The sequence below is a fragment of the Lytechinus pictus genome, chromosome 17 (genome assembly GCF_037042905.1).
Source record: "Lytechinus pictus isolate F3 Inbred chromosome 17, Lp3.0, whole genome shotgun sequence".
NCBI classification, from domain to species: domain Eukaryota; kingdom Metazoa; phylum Echinodermata; class Echinoidea; order Temnopleuroida; family Toxopneustidae; genus Lytechinus; species Lytechinus pictus.
In genome coordinates, this window is record NC_087261.1 from 21,171,117 (window position 1) to 21,191,321 (window position 20,205).

General features: G+C 37.6%; 1 protein-coding gene across 2 annotated transcripts in view; it reads left to right on the forward strand.

Moving 5' to 3' along the window:
- The window catches only part of LOC129280124 (annexin A13-like), a 12,582-nt gene extending 5,662 nt beyond the window's left edge, over positions 1 to 6,920 (forward strand). The window contains exons 5-13 of one of the 2 annotated variants that reach the window (XR_010296248.1): positions 98 to 169; positions 631 to 664; positions 1,874 to 1,953; positions 2,782 to 2,850; positions 3,440 to 3,541; positions 4,140 to 4,227; positions 4,671 to 4,783; positions 5,179 to 5,457; positions 5,711 to 6,902. Coding sequence is in view for 1 of the 2 variants with exons in the window: in XM_064112088.1 (XP_063968158.1) it covers positions 98 to 169; positions 631 to 664; positions 1,874 to 1,953; positions 2,782 to 2,850; positions 3,440 to 3,541; positions 4,140 to 4,227; positions 4,671 to 4,783; positions 5,179 to 5,301 (681 nt within the window). In the remaining variant the exon portion in view is untranslated. Of the gene's footprint in view, positions 1 to 97; positions 170 to 630; positions 665 to 1,873; positions 1,954 to 2,781; positions 2,851 to 3,439; positions 3,542 to 4,139; positions 4,228 to 4,670; positions 4,784 to 5,178 lie in introns of both variants that reach the window. The other variant, XM_064112088.1, reaches the window with a different exon arrangement.
- The last annotated feature ends 13,285 nt before the right edge of the window (positions 6,921 to 20,205 follow it).

The window sequence follows — 20,205 nt, forward strand, 5'->3', positions numbered from 1 at the left end:
GTCTGATCTGACAACTTATCGGACGAAAATGTGGATGAAACGCTCTCCCGATCATTCCTAAATTAAAAAAAAAAAACTTTTATTTTTTTATTTTAAGGATACCAGTATGTACCAAACTTCCGATCTTGCTCTTCGTCTAATTGAGATCATCTTTCCTCTGAATTATTTGGTAAGTTCATTGACCTTTCAAAAAACACTGGACGTGGTGTCACTTTAAGCCTACTCCAGTTCCCATTTGTCGCCAACCTTATTTGTGCCTTTTTTATAGCTATGTTCCCCTGAACAGAACTTTTTTGTCACAAACTCCAAAAGTTATGTAATGAAATTGGAGATAAATTTATTTTGCACTACGTTTGTCAATTGGGAAAATAAATATTTGTCAATGCTTTGTACTCCATTGATATTTCCTTTTTGTTTCTACAATACATTTTTTGGAAAGGATAAATTGATTTCTATTATCATATAATCATTGAAACTGAAAATTATGTCCGAAAATTTGTGGAATTAGAGGTTAAATGCATTTATAGTTTGTAAATATTTATATTTTTGTTGCCTTTTATATCATAAGCGTTTGTATTATAAATATAATTTTTCACCATTTATCATTCACGATTTGATTTTATCTTACAGGAGACAAGCTACGTGAAAGAGGCTTACCAACAAGGTAATAAGCAGAATCATCATCATGGTCATTAATGAAACCCCTTCGGTGTGTGGTGTGGAGGAGAGGTGGTGGGGTGCCATAGTATTTTTACAGGGGTGGTAAGACCGTTAAGACGACCGAAATGTATCATCATTTTTTTTGTCAAGACTCAGACTCTCCAGCTCATTCTCTTCTCCCCTCCCCTTCTAATCTTTAACTCTCTTTTGTTTTGGCCGGGGGGGGGGGATAAATTGGAAAAAAATGGGGTCGTCGCCCCTACCTCCTGAAGCGTAACCGCCGCTTGTATTGTGCGTTCATCATTATTTTCTATTGGTTTTTTTTCCTCGAAAATGCCAAGAATACAATGTCGAAAAACGTCAGGTGTATTCTGACTCAGTGTCATTTTACTTTATTTCTTTTATAGTCACTTCAAATGAGAATTCGAATCAACAAAACAGTGATTGGGATTTAAAAAGGGCAGGCGATATGAGGGAGAATGATATTACAAACAAACAATGGTTACTCATAAATGTATCATGCGGGGGGGGGGGGCATGGGGAGAGGCATAGGGATCTATGCCAGTAGGCTCTCGAACAGGATCTGAATTTGATCGTCATCCTTGACCACGCTATCATTTTTGCAATTAAGTATAAAATGCGTGCAATAAGATTGTAAATTAACTCCATACAACGATAGCAAACTACCACGTTAATAAGGCATGTGAGGTGAGGGTAAGGTGACGAACGACCGAATTGACATTTTATGCAGGTACTATACAACCACATTGTAAACAAGCTTCATGTATATGGTTTTGTTTTTAAATTTTCAATTATTATTGAACGTTTAGTTTCATGATATGAATAAGGGATCAAATAATTATACAACGTCCTATTGAATTTGGATAGGGGAGGGTTTAAAGCCCACATACCCTCGCCACTACCTCTCCATTATCATAGCTCTTTTTATAGTAATGTAGTAATGTCCCAGTATTAATTATTCCCCCCCCCGAATTTATTCAAACATCTTTACGATCTGATTATACTCCGGCTGCACTTCTTCTTCTCCTTCTTCTTCTTCTTGATTTCTTCTTCTCCTTCGCCTCCTCCTTCTCCTTTTTCTTCTTCGTTTTCTTCTTCTTTTTCTTCTTCTTCCTCTTCTTCTCCCTACTTTTATATGTTTATTTCCCCCATCCGCGTCTCTCTCTTCCTTCTTTTTCTCTCTATTTTGTAGTGTTTGGTTCCACACTGGATGCAGATATCTCTTTGAATGTATTCGGTCCTTGGAAAACGATCCTACTCAATGTTGAAATGGTATGAACTACACCCCCCCCCCTCTCTCTCTCTCTCTCTCTATCCCTCTACCTTTCACTCTCTTCTTTCTTTCTTTGTTTTTCCTTGTCCCTCAGCATATTGAACGTTGCCATAAACTTTAGTTCAATTTCAAAGTCCTCACATCAAACTTAAATCTTTTGATTAAATGCAGTTCTGCAACTTGCATGCGGTCAATTGCAACTCGTCTTTCTTCCAATACCCAATAGGCCTATATATGATATGCTCTTGATTTGGGATTTACACTTGATATGAGAAATATTTCTTGCATCCCCCATAAAGCTCTTCATAATCCTATTTCGCCCATGTCTCCCTCTCTCGCTATAAGGGTTCCATGACATTTGTTCCGGCGACAATTGCTCCGAAGGGAAATCTGCTCGTTAAACCAAACAAAACATATTCTCAAAAAACTAAATAAACCGTAATCCTTATTTTGCATTATTCTGAACCGAAAGCTATATTACAATCCTAACTCTAACCCAATAACCTCTGAGATGACCGGAGAAAATGTCGCGTCACCCTTATAAGTAACGGCTTGTTATGTTTTTTTTGGTTTTGTTTTTTATAATAAACCACACAATGATCGTTGACCAGGGGCCCGTAACACAAAACTTAGCAATGATCGTAGAACATTTTTCTACGATTGATTCCATAGACTACAATGTACAATCAATCGTAAAAGATCAAGCGTACGATCAATCGCTAACCTTTGTGTTACGGGACCCAGGTTAATTATTAATCTTACCTTTTTCCATCCCATCCCACTTTTCTCTCCCCATATCTCTTTCTCCGCCCCCCTCTCTCTCTTAGGGGCAACGTCACGAGACGACGTGTATCGATAGTTACAAAGTCGATCAAGACATCCAGTTTCTAGTGGAGGTAAGTAAAACCAATGATCACCAATAAATTTGCCATTGAATATTAACAAAACTAAACAAAGTCATGGCTTCTTAAATATCGTTATACTCTCAAAAGGAAACAATAGTCAAGCAATGCCTGGGTTCACACCATCTTCGTTATCATTACTCGTTTTGAAACATAAAGTAACCATGGTAATTAGTTTAATCGCTCAAAAGGGTCACCGGCAAAGTATACAATGAAATAGCAAAGAAAATTTAATTTGATTATAATTCGACATTTAAACAATATAGTAATGCTTCTGTATTAGATAGCCTGGTAATATGTTTTTATTTATAGGACTAATACTTGTGAGCAAAAAGAGTAGATTAAACTTTCATTATGTAATATAATTTGTATTGATTGATAAATGTACAATAATAAGGCTATCCTTTTCAAAACGGTCATATTCCCATACTGATCTCCGGTGAAAATGCTGCTAAGGGTTACGCATTAGGTACTTCACATGGACGGGTAGTAATTATCAGAACAATGCATATTTAGAATAATCGTTGAAGTGATGATTCTTAATACAATTTATAAAGACAATAATGTTCTAATTATTTTGCAGACCCCGGTAGATGAATGGGCGCTTCCAAATGCAAGGGTGGAAGATATACTCATAAGAGATAGCGTGGAGCATCTCCGAAAGGTTTTCAAAGGGGTTAGAGAGGTAACGTTTATATCTTCTCTAAACATGCATAAAATAATGATTTCTTGGATGTGTCGTGGTCTAGTGGTTCTGACTCTCGTCTTTCAATCAGATTATTGAGGGTTCGAAGCACAGCTGTGGCGTGTTTTTCCTTCAGCAAAAAATCTAAACATACCTTGCGCTGCACTCATCCCATGTAATGTGGTACCAAGAAGCATTCGTATCTTTGATGGACTCAGCGCTGAAAGCGGCAGATGGAATACCTGTACGAATACCTTTATGAATACATGTTTAAGGGTTCTTTTTATTCTATTCATTTGATTTTATTTAGTTTGAATGTGGCCTTTTCCCCCTTTCTGTAGGATTCGGGGACTCAACTCATGGTTTAATAACATTAACAAAATAAATTGTGATAATTTTTAAAAATCTTAATCTTTGTCGCACGTGGATAGCATCGCAAGACTAGATAGCACTGCTGCAATATTTAATTGAATCGTGTAATGCAGGCGAGACTGCCATGGCGTTCCGCTTTTCAAAGTAATAATTCAAATGTTAATTGAAATATAATATACAAATTCATTTTTCCTTCATTTTATTGCAATGGAAATCGCCACGGTAGTCGATGAGCGAGAAAGGTATCGACATCATCCAGGCAATTAATGATAGCACTCTGACGACCGAACAAAAGGATGGCTTCTCTGCAATTGGTATGTAAAATGTTTGTTTTTCGTAGAAATTTTTTGTATAATTAATTTTATTTTCATTGAAATAAATTGTAACAAAGGCGCAAAACTTCTAAAAAGTAACGAGCAAGCGACCAAACAAAGTAATCCGTTAATGAAAATCTGTATTTTTATATTATGACAAAAAATATTATATCGTATTTCACAATTTGTCTTATTTTCCCCTTTTCTCCCTTTTTTGTCGCGGTCATGAAATCTTATTTGGGTCATGTCTCCCTTCCGACTCGTTTTTTTTCCTGGTACACTTCTAACTCTGAAATTATCAAGAAAATGACAGAAAAGATCTCTATAATCTACCCGTATCTTGCATATCTCTATCATCCCCATCCTCTCTCTCTCTCTCTCCCTCAACCCCCACCCCTTCCTCTCTCCCCTCTCTCCCTCCCTCCCTCCCTCTCTCTCTTCAGTATCAATGTGTACCGATTACGTTCGCTTTAACGCCACCGTACTTCACAAAGCAATGGCTGGACTCGGCACAGATGACGATACTCTCATTCGTGTGATTGTTGCCAGATGTGAGGTAAGGTGATCGGTTTTCATTTATTTATTAATTTTTTAATCACCTAATTACATTATTTGTTAATTCATTTATTCAACTTTTCGTAAGTGTCCTTTTTTCGGAATGATGAAAAATATGTTATTGTTTTATTTCATTATTCAATCATTCAATTATTCAGACATTCATTCATTCATTAGTTCGTTCATTTACTCATTCATGCATGCATTCTTATCTTTATTTCATGCAGTCACCATTTATTTAATCATTCATTCAGTTTTTATTTATTCATGTATTAATTCTTACGTACCAATTTATATAAATCTTATGATCTGTCTTTTTTCATATGACGTCGGCTAGAAATATTTTTCTAGCTTGCTAATTCAATTCCATTTACTCTTCAATTTTCATATATCTAGATTGATTTGGAAAACATCAAGGTGGAGTTTCGGAAGCTGCATGGAAAATCTCTTCGTGATTGGGTCTCATCCGATACGTCGGGCAACTATCGAGATATTCTATTGGCTATTATTGGCGATTAAAACCCGCCAAAGTTATATCATATGATAATGCTACAGATACAGCGATAAAACCGACTCCAGACCGATCAAAGTTATGAACAACATGAACACGGAGTTGTTAAGAAGGGGCGGGGTCACTCTTCTTTCCTTTGATCCCATGCTCGACACCGCCGATAAGTTATGCGCTAATCTGCATAACCAGCCGGTTAATTAATAGCACGCATGGCTAATAAGCGTTTCAAACTAACGCACCAAAACATCGTATTTCGGCAACTTATGCTGCAGTCACATTTCCCCTATGGCGGCCGTAAGGCGAGTCGAGATCTGCCGTTTTTTAACTTTTAACATTTTTAGTATCAAACTGATAAACATGGTTGGAATAAAAAATGAATAAAACGGCTGTTTTCGACTCGCCGTACGGCCGCCGTAGGTGAAATGTGACTGAGGTATAACAGTTCGCTGCCCCTGATGATTTCTTGTCAATGGTCGAAATTGTATAAAGCACTTTTCATGAGCAAAATGCAAAGTTTTACAGTTTCTTACGATTTTAACTACCATATCTTACATGGCTGGGGAGCATTTCATGTAACAACAATGCTCTTTTTTTCATTGACTATATTGTTACAAGCTACTGAAACCCTTGCATCTGATTGGCTCAGATTAAATTATTCACTAACAAAACTATTCATGATACGCTCCTGACTGTGTTCTCATATCCCATTCTTGAGTATTTTATGAGAGAAGTCAGATGGATGTGTTTTAAGTTCTGATCGTAATTTCTTTGCTGTTGTATTTCAATGTATAGTAATGTTGAAACGGGATTTCATATGAATTTCAATTTTTGTAACTGTTTAATCAGTAAGTAGGCAAAGTGTACTAATTCATAATACTGCATTACGATATGATGTATATTGATAGACCTAGATTATTTAGTAATGTTACCGCATTTCAATCTCTGTTTATCTTAATAATATGCATTTTAGTGCTCACTCTTGTGAATTTTTTGGCCTCCATTGCCATTGGACATAATACTGTTTGGGCCAGTGGCGGCTATTTTAAATATCAAAATACAGCAATTTTCCCATACATGACATAATAAATGATATACATCGTTAGTAATGGTGATTTGCATACAGATACTTCGTTTAATTATATAACAATTTCTTGCAGTTTAGTGCTCATTCAATTATTTTTTCAGAGAGTATTTCACTCCTGCCACACAATTTCATGCATTCTATCGCCAATGTGCGGGCAATTTTATGATTTTCAGGTAATTTGCATTTGGCGGCCATATTGGATTTTTGCCAATTGCGGGAAATTCTCAAGGTTACATGAGTGGCATCATTCAGATTTGTAATCAGCACCCTCGAATTATGAAACCATCAACAAATATTGTATATATGAAAAAACAAGGTTTAGTCAATCTTCTACGGGATATCCAGGACTAATGCCTAAAACTGTTTCACCGGAATAATGCGAGTATTTAAAATGCCATATCTTTGTTATTCCTTGTCCAATTGTGTTCAAATATTCAGTGTTTTGTTTGTCTGTTTCTTTATCTTTAAAAAATTATATTATTTTCAGCCTGGAGTACCCCCACTAAGAAACTCAAGGTAATCATTACAAAAAATTACACCGTCCCTGACTGATCAACAACCGTCGAGCACATAGCCAAACAGAAATCAACTAATTGTGGATGAATGAAGAGGAGAGAAGGGGGGGGGGGGGGTGAGGAACTGGGGAGAAAGATGACAGGTAGAGAAAGATGTGTGTTATTACTAGTGTGTGTGTGCGGGGGGTGAGGGGTATGATGGCAGATAAGGGAGGAGAAAGAAGAGATATTCAATACATCAGTATCTTATTTATGAATAGCGCCCCCTTGCATCGATTGGAGGATAGACATCTTTGATATTACATTTTGGTACGTTGATTTTCGATGCTTGCCAAACTGGGGTTAAAAGAGGAACTGAAAGTATGTGTCCTGCCAAACACAAAACAACAACAATAAATAAAATGTACTGCCAGAGAAAATGGAAAGATATTATTTAGATCAAAAGAGAAAAATACTGTGAGAATGAAATGTGCAAAGTTAAAAAAAATTCTCCCAGGGGATATATTTTTATATTACGATTTATAACTATGTTATTTTATTGTTTTCATTTTTTTAGTTTCTAATGGGGAGGGGAGGAGGCTATTAAAATTTGGCTTTTACGAGTGTAGTGCCATCATTCCTTTCTTTCCCTCCGCTCTCTCTCTGTCCTCCCCTTCTATTCCCTTTTTTCTCTCTCTATTGTTCGAGAAAAATGATTTATAAATAATCCAATCATTTATAATTTTCTCAATCTCCTATAAAAGAAAAAACAGCGTGATTATGAGATTCCATTATTACGTGCAAATTCATAGGTGTGTTTCATCGGCAATTAGAGCATAAGTGCAGGTCAGACGTACATGTCACAGATTTCTATAACCTTCTTCTTTAAATGACTAATCTGCAGGAATTAAAAAAAAAACAATACCAAAGTCAATTCCACATCCCCCTCTCCATCTCCCATTTATCTACCCCTCCCTCGTCCCGCCTTCCATCCCTTCATCACCAAACCACTCCTGTCTCTTTCTCCCCCCCTACCTTTCTCAGTCTCTCCCTCTCCCCTCTTTCATTTTCTCTCTCCTCTCTCTCTCCCTTTTTCCCTTATTTTCTCCACCGTCTCCCCCCCCCCCCCTCTCTCTCTCTCTCTCTTTCCCACTCACTTCTCCTTCCAGCTAGTTTCCGACCCATCACTCCGATTCTTGGCTCGCGCTCCGCACGCGCGGGAAAAACTACTCGTCCATTTACCTACCCTTGCCCACTGCAAAGAGGTCGCACACCACTTTTGAGCCTGGGTTTACATTTGATTGAGCAGTGACGAGGGATTTATCCGACCAGACGACAGGACGGTAGATCTAGTATCGGATTGCACTTATTATCATCCACTCGGTGAATATTATTTACTGGACACGCGACTGGCTCGCGAGCTATGGCAGCGGTAGAGGTATGTCGAACCAGGAATTGTTTTCTCGTATTTCTTTGTGATATTAGCTGTGGTGGTGTTATCATGGTTATGCGGTTGCTAGCAGAGTTGTGGAAGTTGTGGATCGTTTTATGTGTATGTTCCGAACTATCCCATGGCAATTGTCACCGTGAGGTGTGCGCATTGTTTGAAATTGGTTTACTCGTGCAATAGTAAATATTATAACACGGTTTTAGCAACAGAAGTGTTTGTTGTGATTGACAGGAAACAATGGATATAACCGAGGGGTGTATGAGGTGTACCTCTGATTTTTCTCAGAGCTTAGCCTAGAGAATATAAGAAAATGAGAAGTGTACCATGATAATGTTTGCAGTAAATGAAGGTGCGAAACCAAGAGGATGAATGAATCATTAGAAGGGGAGAGCAATTAGCTGGAGAAGAGGGGGGGGGGGTGTTCAGGGCTACACATCGGATCATGAAGATCAGGGAGAGGTAGATCTAGAAGGGTCGGGTTTCGCTGACAGAACCCTGATAAATATGCAGGCCTATGTTCGAAATTCTTGATTAGTTTCATGACGTATGTTGGTCAATCATTCGATCAATGAATCGATCAATCAGTCAATCAATCAGTCAGTCAATATAACAATCTATCAATCAGTCAGTCAATCAATCAATGGTGGTGTTGGTATTATTTTTACCAGATTGCTAAGCATGAATGCTTGTAAGCAAGCAACCAGAGGACCGACGGCTTAAGATCATTCCGAAGGACCTGGTAATGAGGATTAACGCCTTACCAACGGGCACCAAGTGGGAATCGAACCCGGGTCACCGGAATCCGAAACACACGCTCTGCCTATTGAGCTATCGCGCCTCCATCAACCAGCCAATCTTGAATCGATGAAGCTAACTCGCCGTATCATTATCCTTCGGTTCCCATTCCTTTACCATAAGGTTGTGGTTTCGATCCTCGGTCGAATCCTAAATCAATATAAAATAATCCGCTTCCCCTTTAGAGAAAAATGTTGTAGCATTAGCGGAACAGTGCATGGATTACAATGATAAAACAAAGCTTTGTGAATTTTATTCGCCCCATTGTTATCACCTCCTCCATGCAGTTCCACATAAAATATAATGGATCGATCAGGCAAGCAAGGCATGATGCTTTATTTTTCACATGTTGAATATTGTCTCATTTAAAAAGAATCCATAAATTTTACTCACCGATTATGGAAACTAAAAGCTAGAAATATTAGACGGAATATCATCACTTGAAATAGCTGCTAATCTCATTGGTCAGACCTTTGATCCTCCGCTATAATAGCACCATTAAAAAATATGTCAAATTCATCATTTAATATGAATTTATACGTTCTACGCAGAATACTTAAAATACCCTTGTTTTGATGAAAACAACACTCTTAAAACAGTTGGGCAAAAAATGACAAACTTTTAAAACCACACTCGTAAAACAGTTGGGCAAAAATGGCCAACTTTTAAAACAACACTCTTAAAACAGTTGGGCAAAAATGACCAACTTTTAACCAGCCCTGCATGGGCAACATACTGTCCATACAACTATTGGTTAAAATCTGCCCAAATTGGTTTATAAAAACTAATAATTTGGTAATAAATTTGCTCAATTGGATAATAATTGCCCAGAATATTACATTTTTACCAACATACATTACCCAAGTGTAAAGAGAAAAGATTCAAACCGAAATTCTCGTCATTTACCAATGAATACAGCATGCTCAATGTTTAATCTGTTGTCTGATTTCCATGATTCATTTGACTTGAGTTCCACATAACACTCGAGCCTTGAAGTCAAACTTGGCTTTCAATACATAGTCATGCACCGTATTATTATCGTGTATTATTCGTCTACGATTTGTTTGCATTGTAATGGTCGTGTCAGACTCTGCGCAAATAATGATAATAATTTTCCTCAAGCAGGTTATGAAGGGTGGGTTCGATAAATTCGCGTCTCTATTATCTATCGACTGTTTCCCATGCGTAGACAACATAAAATGAAACATAATTATACAAAGAAAGGGTCCATTAATCCAACAGTAGATAATTCGTGTTCCAATTATAAAGATAATAATAATAGGAAGATAATATGAGGCGCGAATATGATAATAGTGATTAACCGTTTTTTGTTTACCCGTTTCGCGGCATCAATCACAATACCCCTCCTACGATTTAAATCGTGCCAATACCTCTTGTTAATTCGGGCCAGCTGATCAGAATTTATTTATCTTTTTGGCGAAAATTCACAAAAGAGTTTTAAATGATTTAAATTAGACTTTAGAAGGGTATAAACAGTGACCTTTTTGTGATTGATATTTGGAAGAATTTACGGCATCATTTTACGCGAAGAGGTGATAAAAATAGAGAGAAAGAGAGAGAGGGGGGGGGGGGGGTCGACGGTAGTTGAGTCATAATGTCCCCCCAAATTATGAACGGTATGGCTCATTAGGGGCTAATAACACGAATTCTCGTAATATAACGTCCGGCACTGTGGGGTCCCCTCCTGATTAATATTGCAGCTCTTTACAGACCTTGTTGTATATGACTGAAACCCGACAGTCATGGGTCCATTTCGTCCAATGTGGCTACATACGCATTTTGCGGTTGTGATTGCAATGATATATGGCAGGAAAATACGGGGGAGTATGTGATGATTGGCTCGGTAAGAGTAATTCATTTTTTCATCATTTTTTTTTTCTTACTGCATATTGTGAAAACTTTAATTCTACAATATGTTTTGTCTTATTGTTATGTCATGTTTATGTTAAATTAGAGTTTTCTTTAGTTTGATGATGATCCTTACATGCGAGAATTTTATACTTTGAATTTGAATTGTTGAATGGCGGCGGGGGCAAATAGCTTCAAATGTACCCATGACCCGGGGGGGGGGGGGGGGCAGTCAAATGTATTGCTGTACAAATGCGTGACCAAATTATTTACAAATATCCCCTAAACGAGTTTTTTTTTCTCTGTGTACAAAATAACCCCCTAAACAAGTTTTTCGCGGGCTTTATTTACATAATTTGGCCCCTAAACAAGTGGTCGCCATATATGACCTCGGGGAAAAAGTTTTGGGGAAAAAAACATACCCTAAACACGTTTGGCTAGTCTTAAAAAAGCTTTTGAAAATACATACCTAAATACGTTTGACCCCGCGATTGACCATTGACCAGTCTTTCAAAACCACCCTTTTTTCTTGAAAATCGGTGTTTTTTATACCCTTAATTCGAGTGCACGCGCGCCCGCGTCCAAAACTGAAGAAAAAAAACACCCCTTTAAACGCGTTTTTTTTTATCACGCATGTGTACAGCAATATATTTGACAGTTTCCCTCAGTCTGGGACCCATGCTTACCATCAGGGTGGGGGGGGGGTTGTCACAAAAATATATTTCGTGAAATTATGCACGACTTTACAGAAGGGGGGGGGGACGACGCGACCCTCTCCCTTAACAGGCTGTAGCTGTAAAAAATTCTAAATTCAATGGAGAAACGCCCCCATATTGCCTCCATGCACAATACAATTGCGACAATTACAATGGTAATGATTCAATGGTGCATGCCAGTGTCTCGAAGTCTTTGACGAATGGAGAAAGGGGGAAACCCCCAATCTGATGACCGATTAACCAGCTAATGGAGCATGGTTGTAGCTACTGTATGTGCAGAAAGGAGCATGCTTAAATAACCACTTCCGTTCACCGTTCTTTTCTGTCTTTCAGTATTTCATTTGATTAACTGAAGGAGACCGCCCCCCCCCCCATCCACTGCCCCTCATGCACTGTCAAGACAACGCAACAGTGCACTTGCACAAAAAACATGCGTCACATACAATAACATACAGTATATACTTGATACACCACTGCCTGTTATACCATATGACAGAGAAAATTTTGGCTCTTGCCCCCCCCCCCCCGGGCCCCGACCCATGTTACTCTCCTGAATACACCCCTCGCTCTTACCCCGTTCAACATTATCTCTCACCTGAACATACTTATAATATTATAGGCACACGCCCGCCCCATTATGCCCAACCCCGGGGGGGCCACTTCCATTGACGAGTGGATACCATGCGCGACCACGGGGTCTCGAAAAGCACCCTAAACACGTATTTTCCATGTTCTGAAAATGCACCCCTTAACAAGTATTGGTGTCTGAAACCCTACCCTTAACAAGTATTGGAAACAAAACTATACTCTTGGCAAGTATTCCCTGAAATGAACCCCTAAACAAGTATACAGTGATATTTTATTGTTGTGTCACGCGTCCGTCGGTCGTCGGTTTTAGCTAATTTACACACCATTTGGTTTATACGGCCCCACTTTCCTCACCTCGCGCCAATCGGGACTCTAAACACGTAGTGTTGGGGCAAAAAGGACATCCTTTATACAACATTTTAATTTTGTTTCATCATCCCCGCAAATTTGACCCTAAATACGTAGCTTTCCTAGCGAAATAGATACCCTTTTTTTCATTATTTTTGTGTTTTTGACAAACGATAGGGCACGTTACGTACGTAACGTGCCCTATCTTGAAAAAGACATCCTTTTTACGTGTTTTTTTGGTCGCGCATGGTATCCACTCGTCAATGTAAGTGGCCCCCCCCGGGTGCCCAACAAAATATTGAATTTAAATTAATGGAGATTAATTAAATTGAATTTATTAGGCAACATGAATATCAAAATTATTTCCAATCGCAAAGATGTACAGAATAATGAGCCAGTACCTCTAAAAAAAGAACTTACGCATGTGGGTGAGGCCTGCTTTGTGGAATGACGTTCGCGAACATTGTGGAGTGTGTGGAATGTTTTATGATTATGATTAAAATGATTTAAGAAGTAAATTAATAACAATGATAAATACATAAAATGATTGATGTATTTTATCGATAACATGGCTTCGATATCGCTTTGACTAATAACATGAAATCTATTATTTTAGCTTTATATTTGGCTATGTCCCGAGTTAATTGAACTCTTCAAGTTCGTTCTCGAACATTAATTTAAGTCAATTACCGATTGAAACTTAACTTTATGATGGTAGTACTGTAATTAGTGCTAATTAGTGATGGTGTCGTTTATACGTATAGGCCTCCAATGTTCCAGTTTCGATGAGATAAAATATCAATTTGATATTTGGTGCAGACAGGGTCGTAGATAGTTGAAAAAAGTGAGAGGGACGGGGGGGGGTGTTGAAATCGCTGAAATTTTGTATTCGACATCCCCCAACCCAACAAAGTCTAAAGTAGAATGTGAGACAGCAATGAAAAATATATAAATAAAAAACATGAAGCAGTTCTGTGCCGTCGTTGTATTATCAACATCAACAATAATGTTATTATTATTACAAGTATTTAAATCGCTGTCAGTCTGTCTCTCACTATCTCCCTCTTTCTTTCTCTCCACCTATGAATAAATATCTTTTTCTCCCCACTCTCTACTCAACTGGACTCCTTCCTTCCTTTTTCATCCCTTTCTCTCACGCCGTTCCTCCCCCTCTTTCCCCCACCCCCCTCTCTCTCTCCCCCTCCTCCCCCAATCTAACTCTCCCCCTCTCTCTCCTCCCCCACTCTAACCCTCTTTCTCTCTCTCTCTCTCTCTCTCTCCGCTGGCCTATCCGTCATGTAGAACACCAATTACCCTGATCGTCATATATGAATTTTATAATTAAGGAATCCATTTCTACTTCGTATGAAATGAATATTAGGGTGACGAGATGGACAGTAGCTTCCAGCTATTTTCACACTTGTTTCAGGGTGATACACAAGACGGACTGTATCTTGTCGCGTTAGAACATAATATGCACAGGGACAGACCACGTAATTCCCTTTGTGTATGATTTTCTTCTTTTTTTATCTAAAAAAAACCCAAAAATTTATCTTGCATTATTTTCACCATTAATTTTGCTTCCTATGAAATATGGTTAATATTTTTCTCGTTATCATTTTTAAGGTGCTAAAGATCGGCTTTCATAAAGGTGCCGAGTTGAAACTGTATTTCACTGATTGGTGGTTTTTACAAACTTTTTAACAGGTGATTAAATCGTGAATAATAGTATTTTCAGGTAACATGCGTAGTAAAGATAATACTTGCCATTATATTAAAATTTGGAATTTAAAAAGAAAAAAAGGAGTGACCTTTTTGATAAGCATATGATGACACTCTCACCCAGCCTCCAGTTTGTTAAAACTCTCATAAAATCCATATTTTATTTGAAATGATTCCTTTTAAGGGGGGGGGGGCGAACTTACCGGCTATGTGTGCGGTCTTTCATTGACTTTGTGTTATAAATAATTTGTCTTACAATACACATTTGAGATAACAAAGAGCCTTTTCACACGTGAATCTTGAATAATCTTTGTAATGATGATTGTTATTGTAATCGTGACTGCGATTAGCGTTCGTGATTCTAATCATGATCTAGTTTGGTTTCACACGTGCTAAATGTTCGTTATTAGCCTTATTTTTCGCTGGAATCATCATTCAAATTACGACTTTGTCACCGTGTGAAAGGGCGGTAGTAAAACTAAGAAGTTGAATTATTGGGACGTATCCTGTTACTACACTATTCATTACTTCCATAAAATATGCTATCAAATTTAGGTTCCACTTCGCAGCCTAAAATGCCAATATGACAGAACTTTGAAAATAATAATTATATCTAAAGCCCGTCTCACACTGTGCGGTTCGATGCGACACGATTTTTCACGAAATCGCATTTTGCATTAAATATGAAAGTTCCAAGAAGTAAAATCATTTTATTTAAAGTTTGGCATGATGTTAGAAATACTAAAATCATATTTTTACTTTGCGGCAAGCCCTGTGGTCAGAGCCGAGTAAAGTCCAAATCGGCTTCAAGTCGCAGCCGATGATGACGTCATTACGATTTGTAATTGAATTTGTTTTTATTCATTCAGGGAGGCTCGAACTGGACTGAATTTCGATCTCAGTAGTCCTACCAATATTCTGAACTCTGATCCGTAAGATTTTATTAGTTGGAATCCCCATATCAAATGTTATCACTATTTCTTTGAAATTCGGATCGCAATGAATAGCATAGTGAGAGCTGCGAAAAATCGCGTAACAAGTGCACATAACACCTTAAGACGAGGAAGGTGTTAAACACCAAGCTGCAAGCACCATTGAGATGCGACATTGGCCTGTTCCGTTGATAAGAGATGCACAGTTAAACCATTAACATAATTGTGGTCTGTTAAAAAAATGCGAATAATTGCACCTCAGGCCCTAAGCATCCATAAGACCATGAGTGAAGGAAGAATAATCATAAAAGGTGTTAAATTAACCACCGGAGCAAATCACGTGTTATGTTCCTCTATCTTTGTGCACCGGGCTAGCGTGTTGCAGTTTTAATCTCTCCTCTTTTGTCTGGCAAGCGATATGGAATAAGAACCATTCACTTTAATCACGTTAATTGGAACATCGTAACGACGTAATTATGATGATTACTTAGCACTTTAATTCATCTTGAATATTGAACTTTTACGGCAACCAGACTTCTTCCTACTATCTTGCTAGAATAATATTTTTTTTTTCATTTATTTTACTCGAAGAGGTCTATTCTCTGATTAATGGATTTTCGAGACGAGATGGTTTTGTGCGTAATCATTACTCAGTATCTTCCATTGTGCCTATCATCCACATCCTTCGTCTTTTCTTTCTTTTAACTTGTTCCATTTCAATTATACTTAACCTCGGGTGTTTGATTCTGAAATTATCAAGCAAGTGAAGGGGACTCTTCTCATCTTCTTAGAAAGAAGATAATCATGATTATTAAGCCACGTCACCCCCACCCCCGTTGTCATTACACCCATTCTATTTCTGCGAAGACCCCTTTCTTGGGGCGTTTAATTCCCAAATTGAAAAAAAAATAGAAAAATAGTGATACGTATAGAAGGGTAACAAGCTACTGATAAACCTGTCTATCTTGAAGCTTTAAGAGTACCAATTCTATTTTTTTATCGTAGAAAGAAATCATGCAAAGCTAGTATGTTATTATACAAAGATCGATTTGTATGAAGTTTTCACCTAGCCTACTTTGCAGGGGTCTTTACAGAATAATACTATTATTATTTATAGTAATAGTAATAATAATGATGATTATGATAATAATAATGATAATAATAATGATAATAGTAACAATACTATTACTACTACTACTACTACTACTACTACTACTACTGCTACTACTACTACTACTACTACTACTACTACCACTGGCGTAAATCCCGGGGGGGATGGGGGGGATATATCCCCCCCACTTTTCGAGGAGGGGGGGATGGCCTGTACAAACATCCCCCCCACTTTTTACGAAAGAAATAAAAAAAAAATCACAAGAGATAATTGTTTTATTGGTGAAAATTCTTCCTAAAATACCGCTTAACAAATAAAACAATATTATTGAATCATAAAATGCAAATAAAGAGCCAGTTCACCATTTCCAAACGAAATACTTATGTCCTTATTATAACATTAGAAGAGAAATCCCCGTTTCTTCCAATTCATCAATGTTGGGGTCTTTGGGAAGGGATTAAAATGGAATGTCAATTTTTTTTTCAATGTAATCTCTAATAAAACAATTAAACCATCATGGGGTAAAAAGATAATAATATTGGAGGGGTATTTGCCATATGGACATACAGTGGCGTAACTACGGGGGGGGGGGGGGGGGCATGGGGGGCACATGCTCCCCCCCCCATCGGCTGACCAAAACAAAAACGGGGAAATGGGGAAAAATAGAAAAGAGGGAGAAAGGAAGAGAAACGTAGTGGGAAAGAAGAAAATATTATTCATTATAATGTTGTATTATAATTATGTTATGTTACATTACATAAGAAATATTTTTATCATAACTTCATGAAACATAATTTGCCCAGGGCCTACGTCTTCATAGTTCCTGGTGCTCGCATTGTCTGTTCAACGAGATATATAATTCTGTTGTACTAAAACATCCCGTTTTCAAGTCAATATAAACTAAATATATTTCCTAGCACTCGAGTTATCATTGTTTTATGTAGTGACATGAGCTTCTTTTACATGATAAAAAAGGTGATTGCCCAATGTTAAGGTCTTCGTATATATAAAAACATTTCCTTCCGGGATTACGTTCGCATTAGTGGATTGGTGAGATATGTCTGCTCTTCATGAATTCCTAAAATCAGTCCTTGAAATGTCCCTTCTTCTGATCTGAATATCAAAAAATTTCAGCTCGCGCTTCGCGCTCGCATCATTTGGTTAATGAAATACGTATGGTCCTAGTTAATTCCTACAAAGAAACCTTAGAATGCCCCACTTCAGGTCTTAATTATCTAAATTATCTAAATTTTCAGCTCGCGCTTCACGCTCGCAATATTTGATTAGTGAGATGCGTATGATAATCATGATTGCAATGAGTACAAAAAGTGTTTCATGTGTTCAGATGTAATTCTAATAAAATCAGCAAGCACTTGGCACTTGCATTAGATGACTATGGTGAGATATGCATACTCTTAATGGATTCCTAAAATATATTCCTTAAAATCTCGCTGTTTGGGGTCAAAATATACGAAAATTTCAGCTCGCGCTTCGCGCTCGCATTGTTTAGCGAGACAGGTACCTATCATGATTACACAAATTTGATTATAATGTCCCTTCTTAGGTGTGAATATAAAAAATTCAGCTCGCGCTTCGCGCTCGCATTATTTGATCAGTGAGATACATATCCGTTCAATGACATTGTCCTTAAAATGTCTCTATTAGGTCAGAATAACTAGCAACCGAGCGCGCTTCGCGCGCTCACTCAGTGATTCGAAAATTTTGCTGGTGCCCCCACAATGCCGTGACCCACGGTATACCACTGTGGACATATCAATTACAATTCCTTGCATATCTAAAAACATGATAAAAAAAAAAGCCAAAATATTTCAGTCATCCCCCCCACCCCTCAACACGGATTTACGCCAGTGACTACTACTACTACTACTACTAATAATAATAACAATAATAACAATAATAAGAATGATAATAATCAAAGAAACTGTAAATAGAACTACATGTACTTTGAACATGCTAGGTAAGTCTTTATCTTCGATCAGAATCACGTGATATAAGGGATTTATTCACCTCTTAAATGGGAGATGTGACTTAAAGTGGTGTTACCATGGTAGCAATCTTCTTCATATAACGAAGAGATTTCTTTTTATGCATTTAGTATGGCCAGATAGCATTGCGTATGTCTATTTTTAACAGTACGAACAGTTTTATGAAAATTGAGAGTACTGATGAAGGGTAAACTATTAATGGATAAAAGATACTTAAAAACAATAACAATTCCCCTATAAATCTAGGGATATTGTTATCATTTTCATGTTTAGTGGCATAATGAAATTTTGGGGAATCAATTATGACGTATGGAAAAATGTCTAAAATTACGCGAGCGAGCTAAGATTTCGACCTTTTTAAATACCCCCCCCAAAAAAAAAAAAAAAATATATATATGTATAATATAAAAACTTCATACATTTTTTATCTTTTTGTTCCCTTTTTTGGTCAGGGATTTTTTTTTTTTTTTTTTTTTTTTTTTTTGGGGGGGGGGTCGATGTCCCAAACCCCCAATGCCATCTGTACATCATTGATCATGATGATAGATAAGCGAGGCAGTTGGGAGAGAGAGAGATTGCGGGAAAGAGGGGAGAAAAAAGGGTGAATGCATGAGAGAGGGAGAGAGGAAAAGGTAGAGAGAGAGAGAGAAAGAGAGAGTAAAAGGAAAAAAAAACCAAGAAATATAGATAACGACGGATTAAAAATAATATCCCATTGGAACGAACAATGGCCTAAAAGCCTAGCTACCCTCGATTTCACCAAGCACGTTTAGGTTCAAATTTCCGTGTCATTTATTTATAAAAACAGCTTCAACATCGAATGCATCTTGGTCAAGATTCTTTTATACAACGGTCTGATCGACGCGACTGGACAAAACGGCCGGGTTCACTTCCAATCGGCTCGTGTCTCAGCTTCTGTAATAACAATGGTAATGAAATGATCACTGAAACCAGGGACGGATCCAGGATTTTCCAACGGGGGGGGGGGGCACATTTTCTCTAGTTTGCTGCTAAGTTTGTTAATGTTTCGTTTTACATTCAAATCCTAATGTGAATCTTAATGTCGTAACATTATGTACATACGTTATGCATTTTGTAAATATGTTTATTGTTATTCAGGGCCCCATGGAAGACCACTACTTATTGGTGAATGGGCTACCCTGTCAAAATATCAGAAATAAATAAATAAAAATAAAATAAATAAATAAACAAGCAAAAAAAAGTCCTCACTTGTGTATGAACGACATATTTACATTAAAAAATATCGGCTATGACTCTCAAAAGGGGGGCACGGGCCGGATGTGCCCCACCCCCCCTTGATCCGCCACCGACTGAAACTCTAAACCGATTCTTCCTCAACCTAATATTTTCTCCTCGTCTGTAATTGCTTGATATGAAATGAACCTGGGAATTAGTGGTATTCAATATCAATTTGATCGAAATTGGTGAGTTACCCTCGAAAATTGCGTTATTTTTATCTTTTCTCGATGCATTATCTGGAGCACCCCAGATTCTATATGCTTTGTCATATTAAGTGATTATGGTCAGGGGCGGCACTCTAATAACTCGTAAACTCTAGAATGACCCTATGGGCGATTCCATGCTAGAAAAATAAGCTATTTTCGCAACATTTTTCAACCTATTGTCCAAACAAACGAAGAACTTTTATTTGTTATGTGGTAATAATAGAGTACTACTGGGTAGACATATGAAAAAATGACAACCAACAAAACTATGCTGTCCATGGGTGAATTAAAGGTGAAAATGTTGCGTGTCGTACGGGACATTTCTGAGTCC